General features: G+C 37.6%; 1 protein-coding gene across 2 annotated transcripts in view; it reads left to right on the forward strand.

Annotated features, from left to right (window-relative positions):
* LOC118201998 (UPAR/Ly6 domain-containing protein qvr-like) overlaps positions 1-13,170 on the forward strand; it is a 69,962-nt gene that overhangs the window by 41,922 nt on the left and 14,870 nt on the right. For both annotated transcript variants that reach the window (XM_035374162.2, XM_035374168.2), the window contains exon 3: positions 9,273-9,419. In XM_035374162.2, coding sequence (XP_035230053.1) covers positions 9,273-9,419 — 147 coding nt within the window. The remainder of the gene's footprint in view (positions 1-9,272; positions 9,420-13,170) is intronic.

A 13,170-nucleotide genomic window follows, 5' to 3' on the forward strand; every position in this document is an offset into this window, starting at 1 on the left:
TACATATATATGTATTTACACTGGTGTGCAAAAATTAAGGACGAAGTCGAAAAATTAGCATATGAGCTGAACGAAGAGGCAGAGTGGACAGAAAGACCAATCAGGAGATTAAGTAAGGTGATGTACGGTAGCATATGCGCAGATATGCAGGTAGACGTAATGGGGGAGTGTCTGAGTAGTATAAAGCATGTTGTCGGTGTAAGATCAGTATTTCTGGCAAAGAGATTGCACGCCGTATAGCAGTTAAAATCACACCGAGTTGCTGCCTCAGCGAGAAATGGCGAATAATCAATCTGTTGGACGACATCTGGATGCTTTTACCCGAGGTCGAATCATTCGGAAGTTGGAGGAAGGCCGCAGTGTGACAAGTGTGGCTGCAGAGTTCGGAATTGCTCACAGCATCGCTTCACGATTTTGGAGACAATTTCAAACTACAGGAACAGCTATCCGGGGGGTTTAGTAGTGGTCGTCCACGAGGAACCACACCCGCAGATGACCGGTATATTGCCTTACAGGCCAGAAGAAACAGGCGGCAGACAGCGGGAGAAATAGCTAGACACACGACACAGGCGACTGGACGACCGATATCGCGTTTTACCGTGGCCAGAAGACTGCACGGTGGTGGTCTTGTTTGCACGACGCCCTGTACGGAGTGTACCTCTAACGCCTGCCCATCGGAGGCGGCGTTCTCTATGGTGCCGTGAACACCGGAATTGGAGAGACAATGAATGGGGACGAGTACTCTTTACAAATGAGAGCAGATTCAGTCTGAGTAGCGATTCTCATCGCATACTAATCTGGAGAGAGCGGGGAAGCCGCAATCATCCCTCGAACATCATTGAAAGGGACAGGTATGGAGGTGGCGGTGTTCTCGTTTGGGGAGGCATCATGCTTGGTAGTCGTACAGACCTTCACATCTTCGACGCAGGTTCAGTCAACGGGACCCGTTATTGTAACGAGATTCTTCTTCCATATGTGCGTCTTTTTAGAGGCGCTATGGGTCCGCAGTTCCCTTTCATGGACGACAATGCACCATGTCATCGCACAGTAGCTGCCTAACAGCTCTTAGAGAGTGAGGATATTGAATGTATGGATTGGCCGGCACGATTTCTGGATCTCAATCCCATCGAGCATGTATGGGATTTTCTAGGCAGACGCTTGGCAGCTCGTACCTTACCACCAGTAACGATTCCGGAGCTTCGATTGGCGCTGCAAGACGAATGGGCAGCAGTGCCTCAACAACTCATTGACACACTCATTCTCAGCATGGGCAGACGCTGTGAAACCTGCCTAGCAGTCAGGGGAGATCATATTCCCTATTAAAGACCGGATGTTTCTTGCTGGACACCCATCACAGGGATGTTTCGGCCTTCAGTCGCATTTCGCTCCATGCTACTTTTTCAATAAAGCTTCTTTTTATCCCTCTGATTTCTCTTTTAGTAAGTGTTGCTTACATTACTCATGTCCTTACGTATTGGGGATCTTACGGTATTAAATGTGTTGATTTGGAAAGCTTTTGTACAAAGTTATATTGAAAAAACCGTCTCGTCCTTAATTTTTGCACACCAGTGTATATCTTTGTATTCGGAGCTTCCAAGCTGTTGTTTGTTGAATAAATTTTAAAAACCTTAAAATTTAGTCATTTTTAAATATTAATAAAAATTTTCAGTTTAATGTAATGTAATAAAAATTCTATACGTCTACCTAGGGCATCTCAAAGAGCTAAAATATGTACTAAAATATTTTTGCTACGATCACTGATGTGTGCTATCTTATTTTTAGGACAAAGAAATGATATAGTTTAAACTTCAGTTCTTACCACTGCTTGATATAAATTTCTAAATCATAAGAAGCCTTCATATAAATAACGAAAATTAAATTTAAAAATAAAGATCATAAAAAAATCAGCTTTTAACCTAGTAGTTAGAAGAAACCCATCTGTTTTAGTGTTTGAAGCAACCATGACACTGAACCGGAGAGCTTTCTCGCCTTCTGATTAGGAAAGAGTATATTTAAATCAAAACGAAATTATTTCCAAGTTCATAATTTAAGTAACCTAAATGATGGTAGTGACTTAAGAATAATTGAAATTATACTTATAAATCTTAATTTGAATTAAATAATAAGCAATACCGAATTTCAGCTACCTGAAGAATCGAAAATGTCAAACGCAAAATTTGCTTTAAACGCAGAGGATTTTAAAAAGGAATTGTTTCATGGCATGTACCTTTTAGTAAAAACACATTTACATACAAGTTAAAATTTTAATGCAGGTCCTCTAGGAAGACAGTTTTAATCAGTAGCTGAAATTCAAAGACACTATATAGTCTGAAACTCATGCGTCTCAGTAACTAGTCACTGCCTACTCAAATCCCTAGCAAATCAAACAGAAAGAAACCTGTGCGAGATTATTCATAGTATAGGTTATCTGAATATGACAAAGCGTCTAAGGGCTACCTGCCTAAGGCGAGGGATGCCTTCATGGAAAGTTTGCGAAGAGAAACTGCCTCGTATTCACTCTATAATACCCTGAGAAAATCACGAAAACCAGGTACGCAGCCAGCTCGTTTGCCTGGTATCGAAGCCGGGTCAAAGTCCTAGCATTCAGCGGTCAAAATCACGCTTAATAAATTGTTATAATGAATGATCAATTGCCTTTTACTTCAATGGAGAATTTACTAATTAAAAGAGATTATTAACAATCACAAATATGTACGTGATGAACACAGGATCGTCATAAAGGTATTGGTTTGGTTTGGTTTGTTTGATTAATGGTAAAGCACTCAAGGGAAGGGATGCCTTGGTGGAGGACTTTCTTAGGAAAACTGGCTGGTATACGCGATACACATGGGGAGAATCACGAAATCGCCCATGCGGCCAGCCCATTCGTCGGGATTTGAACCCCAGGCTGAACTACCAGTATTCACCGACTTTACTACTCGGCTGCTGGTGAGCCCGTCGAGCGTTAAAGATGAGTGATTTAGAGTCAGCAAATTAATATTACAAGAATTAAGTAATATTGCAAGAGAAAAGTAATATCACAGAAGAAGAAGAAAAATTCGAATGCCAACTTTACATGAAAATTTAAAGTGCAGATTTCGATTTTATACAAAAAGATTTTTCCCTTCTTTCACACTTATTTATTTGCTGTCATTAGAAAGAAAGCAGAAAATATACCTGACAGGAAAACTTTTCAACTCAAAAAGCCAACTCAGCAAAATGGTGATGCATAGGCAAATATCAGCACCGTGATGTCAGGCAAGTAAAACGCTAGGAGTGAGCGCATGCAGTGCAAGGCTACTTAAAAAGAGGAAAAGCACATTTCCAGGCATTCTTCTTTAAGTGAGATTGTATATGTAGTATGGCTACACGACACCTTTACCCGTAGTAAACCGATTAACAAATTTGAGGAGGGGTACATTTTGACGTCTGTCCCCGAAGTGTTTGTTTGGTTTGGTTTATTTGATTACAGTAAAGCACACGTCAGCTATCTGCATAAGGGAAGGGATGCCTTTTTAGAGGATTTTCTAAGGGAAACTGTCTCGTATACTCGTAACGTCTAGGGAAAACCACAGCCAGCCGGTTCGCCTGGATTCGAACCTCAGATCGAACTACCAGTGTTTAGCGAGGGCCCTGAGGAGTTTGGAATTGATAAGTGTTGTGTGATGATGACGATACGCTGCACTGATGTCACGGCTCCATATGGTAACTGGTGTTGGTTGCGTTTTGTTAAGGTTGCGCATTACTTACTGCATATAGAACTAAAATACCCTTAATAATAAATCTATGAGAGATTCTCTTAATAACATTGAATACATAGCAACAGTTATTGTAGGTTATTGCCCTTATCATGTGAGGACCTTGCTAGCAGCAAGAATCTCTCTAGTCGAGAGGTTAAGAGCATTCTCATTTCTTGTCTTGTCTGAAACAGTTTTTAGCCTGAATTTGTCACACCCTCTTATTTTTTCGGTTGTACTTTACGTCCTCTGGTTCATTATAGACGAAAACATATCAGATGAGCAACAGGATCATTGGTCCTTCGGTCTCCCTGAAATCGAAAGGCTCTGGTGAGAGACACACGGTGCAGATCGCTAAAATACCTTGACACTGGCCGCAAAGTTATGATTCCTGTAATGTCGAGTGGTGCCGCAGCTGAACAAATTATTTCTTCTGCAATGTCACAGCCTATCGTCTCGTATCACGTAACAGCTCGAACACTGTGACCTCTTAGGAATCGCGCACGGTTCGCCGCAGCTGTTTCACGAGCTTGGAAAGCCTTCCAGACGGCAGGTGCAGCTAAACGAATGGCTGGTAGTGGTTGGCCAAAGAAAACGATGATTGATGACCGATATATTCCACGTAACACTGCACATAACACAGCACGTAACATTGCTTCACGGCAGTTCGCATGGCAGCCGGACGAGAGGTATCCCAATGTTCTGTGGTCAGGCGACCTCGTGAAGATGGCCTACTGGCCCGCTGTCCTGAACTCCTGCATACCACTGATTGCAGCTAATCGGCGGCACCGCGGTATAGAGAATAGTAGTGTAGAAACAGTGGTGTTTACAGAGGTGTAGAGAACACAGGACTGGATACCTCTTAATAGGTTCACATTCTCATTACCAATGAGAGTCTTTTCAGTCTGATAAACGAGTTTTGGCGCCAGCTGATATGGTGAGAGGTAGAGACACGCTTTCATCTCACTTAACATCAGGGGCAGAGAGCGTTGGTATGGTCCTGGCGTGCTTGTATGGGGAGGCATTATGATCAACAAACAGACAGAACTCCATATTTTCGACAGAGGTTCGCTTACCAAATATCTACTGTGATTAAGTTATCCTCTCCCACGTAAGTCTCTTCCGGAATGCTATTAGTCCCGACTTTCTTTTTATGAATGAGAATGCACGAGCATTCAGAACTCATGCTGTTGAGGACCACCTAGAAAATGAAGATATCCACAGCATGGATTGGCCAGCGTGGTCTCCTGATTTAAATCCCACTGAAGAGGTAACTGAAACAGATGCTGTTTGAAGAATGGGGATCCTTACCACAAGAACTGTTAAATAACCTGGTGCTGAATATCGACAGACAGCAAGGAATGCAGCTAGAGGAGGAACCATTGCAGCTAGAAGAGGTTACATCCATCCTAAGGCTCTTTTTGTTGTTCTTCTTTTTGGCCAGACAGTTTTTTGTACCAACGCTATTTTGTCAATAAAGCCTTTTAAGCCTTTTTCTTTTCATTCCTTACTGTGAACGTCCTGTTAATTTTCTTTTCTTTTTGTTTGGGAAGGGGATTCTGTACTTTCCTCATCCTTTAAGTACGACATTGTGCCTCTGTAGAAACCATCCTTAGAATCTCTGTTGTGACCATCCTTAGAAACGATCGTTAAAAAGGCACTGAAAATATACCACTATCGTATGCACTGGGTATGGAAAACGAAATCATTATATTATATAAACTTTCTGATTAAAAACAAATTTGCTTCATGTTATTTTAGGTAACAAAATTAACAGAAACAAAATGTTTTATTTAATTAATTATTTTAGATGTTTAATTTTGGGCTTCACCTGGTATTAAAAAATTCTGTCGAATTTTAATTTTGACTGGTGAAAAACTTTAAGGAGTCTCATGTAACCTCAACCTTACCCGAAATAAGGTTTGAAATTCACTGTCGACAAAGTAATGAAAAGAATAATATCTGTAGTAGGATCATATCGCGCAACTTTTCAAGGAATGAGAGAGTAATAAAATTGCAAGCAGTGAAACATAGCCTTCTAAACTGAGCTAGAACCTTTTCTTCCAGTAATTTTCTTCTAAAACCTTCTAGAACATTTTCTTCGCGTTCCCAACTAACATTTTCCGCAAGAATCCCAGTTTTGGCTTGTCGTTGATTCGTTTCTATCGAAGATTAAATACTTTTAGCTCTAATAAAAAAGGACACATGATTCATCTTTCACTTCAGTATTCAGCAGCAAGAATAAGGCTACTTAATTTAATATTAGTGGAAATAATGACAATATAATATTAGTGAAAATTAATAATCTATGTATTAGAGAGATTAATTAATTAAAATACATATATGGCATATTTTGGAAAAAAGAGATATTTATCAGGTTGGCAATTTTAATGATAGACAATTTTAACAATAGCAAAATTAGAGAACAGGCTTTTGGAGACTATCGTACAAATACAAATTTTGAAACAATATGAACTATTAACTGGGAGAGGATTCAACTCGGAGACACAAAATAATGGATCAAGGATTATTTGAATTACGGTAAAGCACACAATGGTTATCTGCCTAAGAGGAAGGATGGCTTCGTAAATGAACTGGCTTGAACTTTAAGGGTAACGTAAATGAACTTTAAGGGAAACTGTCCTGTGCTCACGTCACACATGAGAAAAACCACAAAAACTCACATCCGTTAGCCAGAATTTGAACCCCAGTCAAACTACTGGTGTTTAGGGAGTAGGACTGATTTTATTCTTTACTGTTAGATCGACTAGTTACTGTTATAGAATCTTGTAACAGTGTCTAGCTGATAACTACTTTTCGAAGTAGTATTAAAGAGAGAGCTGTTAGTTTTGAAGATGCCAATAAATAGTAAATGAGTTTTATTTAGATTATTACGAGTTAGGATCGCGAAAGCAGATAGATGTCAATTAAGAGTAGCAGAGTATTTGTGTAATGACAATTGTAGTTCCCGTATTGCCTATTTTGCAGTGTCTGAAAAATTTTATTGAAAACTTAGAATGCACTTTTTTCCTTTTTGAAACGGTGAGTTACTAATACATTAAATTATATTTTATCTTTCTTTGTATATTTCTGAAATTTAAGACTACTCTGATCTCTGTTGACGACAGAAACTTCCCTCAGACAGTGAAAGTCTTATCTTGGCCGCTGGTGGGCGAGATACGAAAGAGATGGAGTTGCAGAACAACACCTACCCACTAGCTGGATGCACGAGTTACTATAAACTTTGAGTTGGGAAAAAGCGCATTATCTGCCAAACGCAACAACGCAAAATATTCCTTTACATCTTTTGCATAATATCGGGAATAACATTGCATCTAAACTTATGCGAAAGTATTCATTCAAAACTAAGTTTAGCTTGACTAAGTCGCAGATTTTTCACGAATTATCATAGCATAAACTGAATAGCAATGGATATACCCGGCAACTCTGAAATTATCTGCTCGGAAAACCAGTTTTCAGAGTTAGAGATCATTTAGCACTTCAGAATTACCGTTAATTATTAAATGCTGCATTTTCATGGAAATTCTGTCTTAATAGATGGCAGTGATCAAGGTTGTGAAAAATACACTTTAAAAGATTAAATAAACTTATTGCTTTTCTTTGTTATAACTGACATCGCCTAACTATGGCTAAGGATTTCTCTCATGCGAACACTTCATTCTAAAGTTCTCGCTTTCAAAATTTCTTCACTTTTGCCACTCTGATAGGTAGAGTTAGAGCAGCTGGCTACCCTATCATTTGGGCCTAGGTTCGGATCTCGAAGAAGGGACAGCAAGTCTGTGCGGCATGAAGGCATTTAAAACTGGAGAGTCGAAAGTTCTCTCGAGATGTTGGGGCAGGAAAAGAGGGATGCGACACCCTCCAATTCGTCCCCAGGGATGTTCTACATCATTGCTGAGACGGAACTTCCCTTTTCTCACGGATGTACTTCGATCGCCCCTTGTGGTGTACCCTGAGAATCGCTGTCGGTGATGAGACGGCCAAATGGCCGAAAGTAATGGCCATTCCCAACGAATGCATTAAGTTGCAAATGCCCGGTAATTCGAAATAATATAAAGATTTCTATGATTCTGAGGCTCCCCTTTCGTCCCATATAAACATTGCTAAAAACAAAGTGCACCTCAGAACTGCAGGTTTTACCAGTTACTGATTATTGCGATAAATATTTTTTATAGTACTAATAATATGAAAAGGAAGAAGTGACCACTAGCAGAAGATTATGATTCTTCCTTGGTCATGATCTTACTACTTGTAGTCCTGTGTTTATAAGTAATCTCTTTGAGATAGGGATGAGATTTACGGAACTAAACCTTTGCCAAATCATCTGCAAAGTATTCAACAACTAATTAGTTAAGGTCTAGTAGTCATAAGGCCATTCTCTTTATGTTCTAAATACTCTATATGAATACAGTACACTGAGAACAGTATCTTCAGTTAGAGAAGTCGCTGGCTTGATGTGAAAATAGATGAACAAAAAACACGCCCCTTTATTCCATTATATCTAAGTTGTCATTACCGTTTTCACACCGATAAATATTAGTTTCTTCATTAATGATAATGGCAAAAAAAATTTCCTTCTTCAGATTTCCATACAATTCAGAGGAAGTACTCTATTAGTTTTATAGATATTGAGAATACGTTTGCAAAAGAAAACTGCATAGGAAACTCTTGCCCATCCTTTGTTAAGCTCATCAATGAAGCTATTAATCTAGTTGATATGGTTTCTTTTCTAACACACTGTTTGTCGGAAAAGAGGGGCTTAATTATTGGTCGCTTTCCATAATTTATATTTTATCTAAGATTCTACAGCTTTACAGCATGTTCGGCATTTGAGTTCAGTTCTTCAAACGCTTGAGTCTATTTTGAGCAAACTTCCAGGTAAATGTTTAAGTTATGGATCCTTTACTGGACTATGCATACCACAGTGATATACAATTTAACTTGTAGCCTGGTTTTCCACTCAGTTTCGTAGTACTTTTTCTCTCAAATTTTCCCCTCTTCAAATTCGTTGTGAAATCCAAAGACTGTCATTCAAAAAATACATATTTATCTGTTTTGTCTTTGCATAAAATTTTCGAATTTGCTAGACAGTAAATGTTAATATTTCACCAGAATGATATTTGTAAGACATTTCTGGAACAATGTCCACTGAAATTATGAATTATTTTCAAATCAGGTCTTTTCAAGTAGCGAAGCCCACAGACGGCCGAACGGTAAGATTAAAGCTTTCGGATAGATAGGTTTTAATTGCCGCCATTAAGCAAAGGCCTAATTTACTAACATCCATGTCTAGTTCGCGATTCGAATCTGAGCCCAACGGTGTGGCATTTAACCTCCATCAGCCGCTATAACATCCAGCGCACATATTTTATTGATATTTCCATAACTTTTAAAAGGCTCCTAGTAATTCCTATATATTTCCAAGACATGTATAACATGTTTGCAGTACAATAACTGTTCTTCAGAATGTTGGCATGCTTTCTTCACTTGCAATGAAATAAATTATTATTTCAGTTTCAAGGATATGGTGCTACGAATGCGAAACGTGGTCTGACTACCGATGCAAAGATCCTTTCAATGGTACGGCTCATCCTCAAGAGCTTCCCCCTCTCAAGCGATGCGAAGGTTGCTGCGTCAAAATTGTCATGAATCAAGGAATGCGTAAGTATATCGCCGATTTCCTAAAAAAACTCACTTTCTAAGTAGTTCTACTTTGCTTTCCAGTTACCCAATACTTTCGCATAAAAGCCAATTTTTAGCAAATTTTTTACTACTGCGTTTTGAAAGTTAGCTTATGCATGAGTTCAAAACCAGTTTTAAATAATTAAATCCAAAAAATGTCATTAAAGTTGTAAAGATTATGTTAATTTTATTAACAGTTAAATTTTGAGTTAAACTTCCTTTCCTATCGATTCTTGATTTCAACTTACTACTTCCGGCCAGAACGTAGTTTTAGAATCACGTCTGAATGCTAACGAGGAAGAGCGGTATTTAACCGCGACGTTCTACAGTCTTAGAGAGAGATACCAGATATTCTGGCTGCACGCCACCTCCTTTTTAGGCTACTCTCTCGTAAGCTATTATTACGCTCGGCCGTACTTTAGGTCCTTTAAAGCTTTGTAGTGAATTAGCGTTGAGGGGCCAACTCTGTTAGAGTTTTAATAGCTTCGGCTATATCTCTTTAGTTAAGATTAGTTTAGTTTAATTCTTAGTTTTTTAAGTTCAAGCCCAAGTGTCTGCTTTATTGTTTAACTCCAAGACGGAGTTCTGTTACACTTGATTGGAATAATAAAGGGTTATTTTATCCTTCTGTCCCTTTTCCTGTCACACGAACTCAAGCGATTAATTGCTTATCAGTTCTTAAGTTTCTTCACTTTCAACGGTAACTTAGAATTACACAGTGGAGAATCCTACAAACTTTAAAAAACTAAGAACGCATTGCTTTTATTTTATTTAATCCTAATAGGCATTACTAATCAAATTTTTCAATATTGGTAACCGATTTGGGCAGTGGTTAGCAGTTCTCGGGAGGTATTTCTTATGTGAAAACAAATCCAGGTGAATGTCATCATCCTCCATTTCACCATTAACATAAGTGCCATCCGCCTCGTAGATTAATACCATCCTTAGTTCCAAACATAGCATTGCTCAACAAAAGTGAAAAGTGCTATCAAAGCGCCAAATGATGTGGAAGTCCAAAAATTGAGAGAACTGAGAAACTTGTTCATAACTACTTTGTCTTGCAGAACGTAGTGGAACTGGATTGAACTATATAGCAACTTATCGCTGAGTTCCAGTGTGAAAACGACAATGTCCACAGAAGGGTTGAAATACCCGCCTTTTATAACAGTCAACCCCTTCTCGGGCTTGCAGAAAAGCTTCCGCTTGGGCTTTAAACTCGAGATAAGAAAAATAAGAAACTAACCTAAGCTAAACTGACTTAGCCGAAGCTATACACAATTACTTAACGCAATTCGCCCCTTAAATTAAATTACCCGGCGAATATCATTAGGCACGTAAAATACAGCCAAGCATAGTGACTTAACAAAAAAGTAGCCTGATGGCAAACACGCGCCATTAAGTACTCCTAAGCTCCTCTGCTGGGAGTGAAGTGAAACTTCCTTTATATACTCTCTCTACCTCATTTACATGTAACGAGATACTAAACACTCATTCTGGTAGGGAGTTGAAAAAGAGAAACAAGAATTAAAGGGAAAGGGTTTAAAAATTAAAAACTAACTCTTAGAAAATTAAAATACACCTTATAAAATTTGGGCGTCAAAAGTGCCTATTCGTTCTGCAATGTTATCATTATTTTTCGATATGGAAGCTGAGGCTGAACTAGCACTCCCGCTCAGCTCTTCTAACACGTATAGTTAAATTAGGCGACAAATTTTGAAAAATTTCAAGAAAATTTCAAAGAAGACGACAAAGCTCTTTTATCATTACACATGGGTAAATTTACAAAATAATTTCAAATTCCACTTACACACTAATTTTCAACTTTGAGCTTATTTTTGCTGCAAATCAATCTTTTACACGGATTGGCTAATATTCAGAAATATACAATAATCTTATAAGCCGGTTATTTTTAATGCAGAATGTTTATGAGAAAGCACCTCTATGTGATAAGAATTAGATTAGAAACGCAGACATTTGTAAATCAGTTCAGACTGCAAAGGAAATCTGCCACCTTTTGAATACAGGAGTGATCAATAAATTCATGTCGTTACACATTTTTAACATTATGATGATAAGAAATAAAGGAGTCTAAGAAAACTGGGGGATCATTAATTACGAAGTAAGTACAAAAAAAAGTTATTCATTGAGAAGTTTCGGAGTTAATAAGCAAGCATTTGCTTTCTATTCATTTAAATTCACAAAATATATTGGTGGGTTAAAAACCTAAATGTGAAAACTTCTAAATGTATTTAGTTTTCAATGCCATAAAATTTACTAAGAGGCATTCATTATTTTTACACCGAAATTTTTATATCTGTATATGAAGTATAAAGATACTCAAATACGATCACTGCATATAACTATAAAATATGCTTGAAATACGAATGTTTAAATGTCCAATCTCTTAGAACAGAAGTTTAAGTACAAAGAAGTATGTCAAAAGCATATGCAATTAAAATGCGGCACATATAAAAATAAATATACAGTTTATTTTGCCTATAAATTAGGTAAAATAAACTACTTTGTCTTGTTTTATTATTATTATTATATAAAGTATTTCTCCCGCCTTCCTAGCGTGCCTTCGTGGTGTAGTGGTTCTACTCGCTGGGCCGGTATTCCAGAGGTCCGTTGTTCGATTTCCGGCGAAGGCGATTACTCATTTATCATCTTGCCTGGTTCCAAAAAATACATCCTCTACAATTATACTACCTATAAATTAGGTTTGGAAAATTTTATTTAGAGACTTACAGAGGTGATTTATAAGCAAAATCTGAGTAGGCAGGATAAGCTCAAGCAAATGAAGATAAAAGTGAATTCAGTAAACGTAACAATCAGTTTATGTTGTTCACGTTTGATATATACTTGAAATGTGGAAAAGTACTTTTTATGTTCATTTAGTTGTATGCAGATACTAAATAATACGATAAGATTTCTGTTTTTTTTTTTGGGGGGGGAGAGGAAGGAAAATGGCTAAAGTGATGAGAATAAGTATTTTCTTTCGGTTTTTGATTTTATTATTTTTTAATGTTTTGAAATAAATAAACTGGGGAGTCTGATAAATCGCCTAACTTTCACCGCTAGATTTTATTTTGACTTAGTGAACTGAGGGCATAGAAATAGTTAATTCAAAACAGAGTAAAAAATTAATATATAGAGCGAAATATGGTTTTTCATAAAACAGTCTGAAGCAGGATTTCTAAAACTATGCTTTTCATAGCCCTGAGGGCTCCTCGACTACTCCAAGAAAATATAAAATAGAAGCTGAATGAAAAAAATAATAACAAACAAAAAAATAGAAATAAAATAAGAAACTAGGAAATTACATTTTGAATGGAAATCTGCCAAGCTGAATTTTCTTACCTTCTGTAGCACAAATTTTTGTAACGTAAGACAGACGTCTGACTGAGCAGAACGCCGGTCTATTGCTTGCCGTGCTTTAATGGCCCTTCATTGAATTGAATGTCTGAGTGATTTCTTAGAAAAGTACATTCAAGAAACTTCTCGTTCGTTTTCATCCCTTCGAGAATTCCTAGAATCCGCTCGAAGGTTTTCGAAATTTAACCTGTTATAAATAGACGCTGGCTAATCGATTTAGAGTCCCTTCACAGTGAACGTAAATAGAGAAAACACTGTGATTTTTTAGACATTTTTCTATACTTTTGACTTTTTGTGAGGTTTAATTGTGTAATTAGTAAATAAATTAGTAAAGTGTTTGGGCTGCTCGTACATT

The sequence above is a fragment of the Stegodyphus dumicola genome, chromosome X1 (assembly GCF_044657685.1).
Source record: "Stegodyphus dumicola isolate Sdum_Otavi_A_Nest chromosome X1, ASM4465768v1".
NCBI lineage: Eukaryota > Metazoa > Arthropoda > Arachnida > Araneae > Eresidae > Stegodyphus > Stegodyphus dumicola.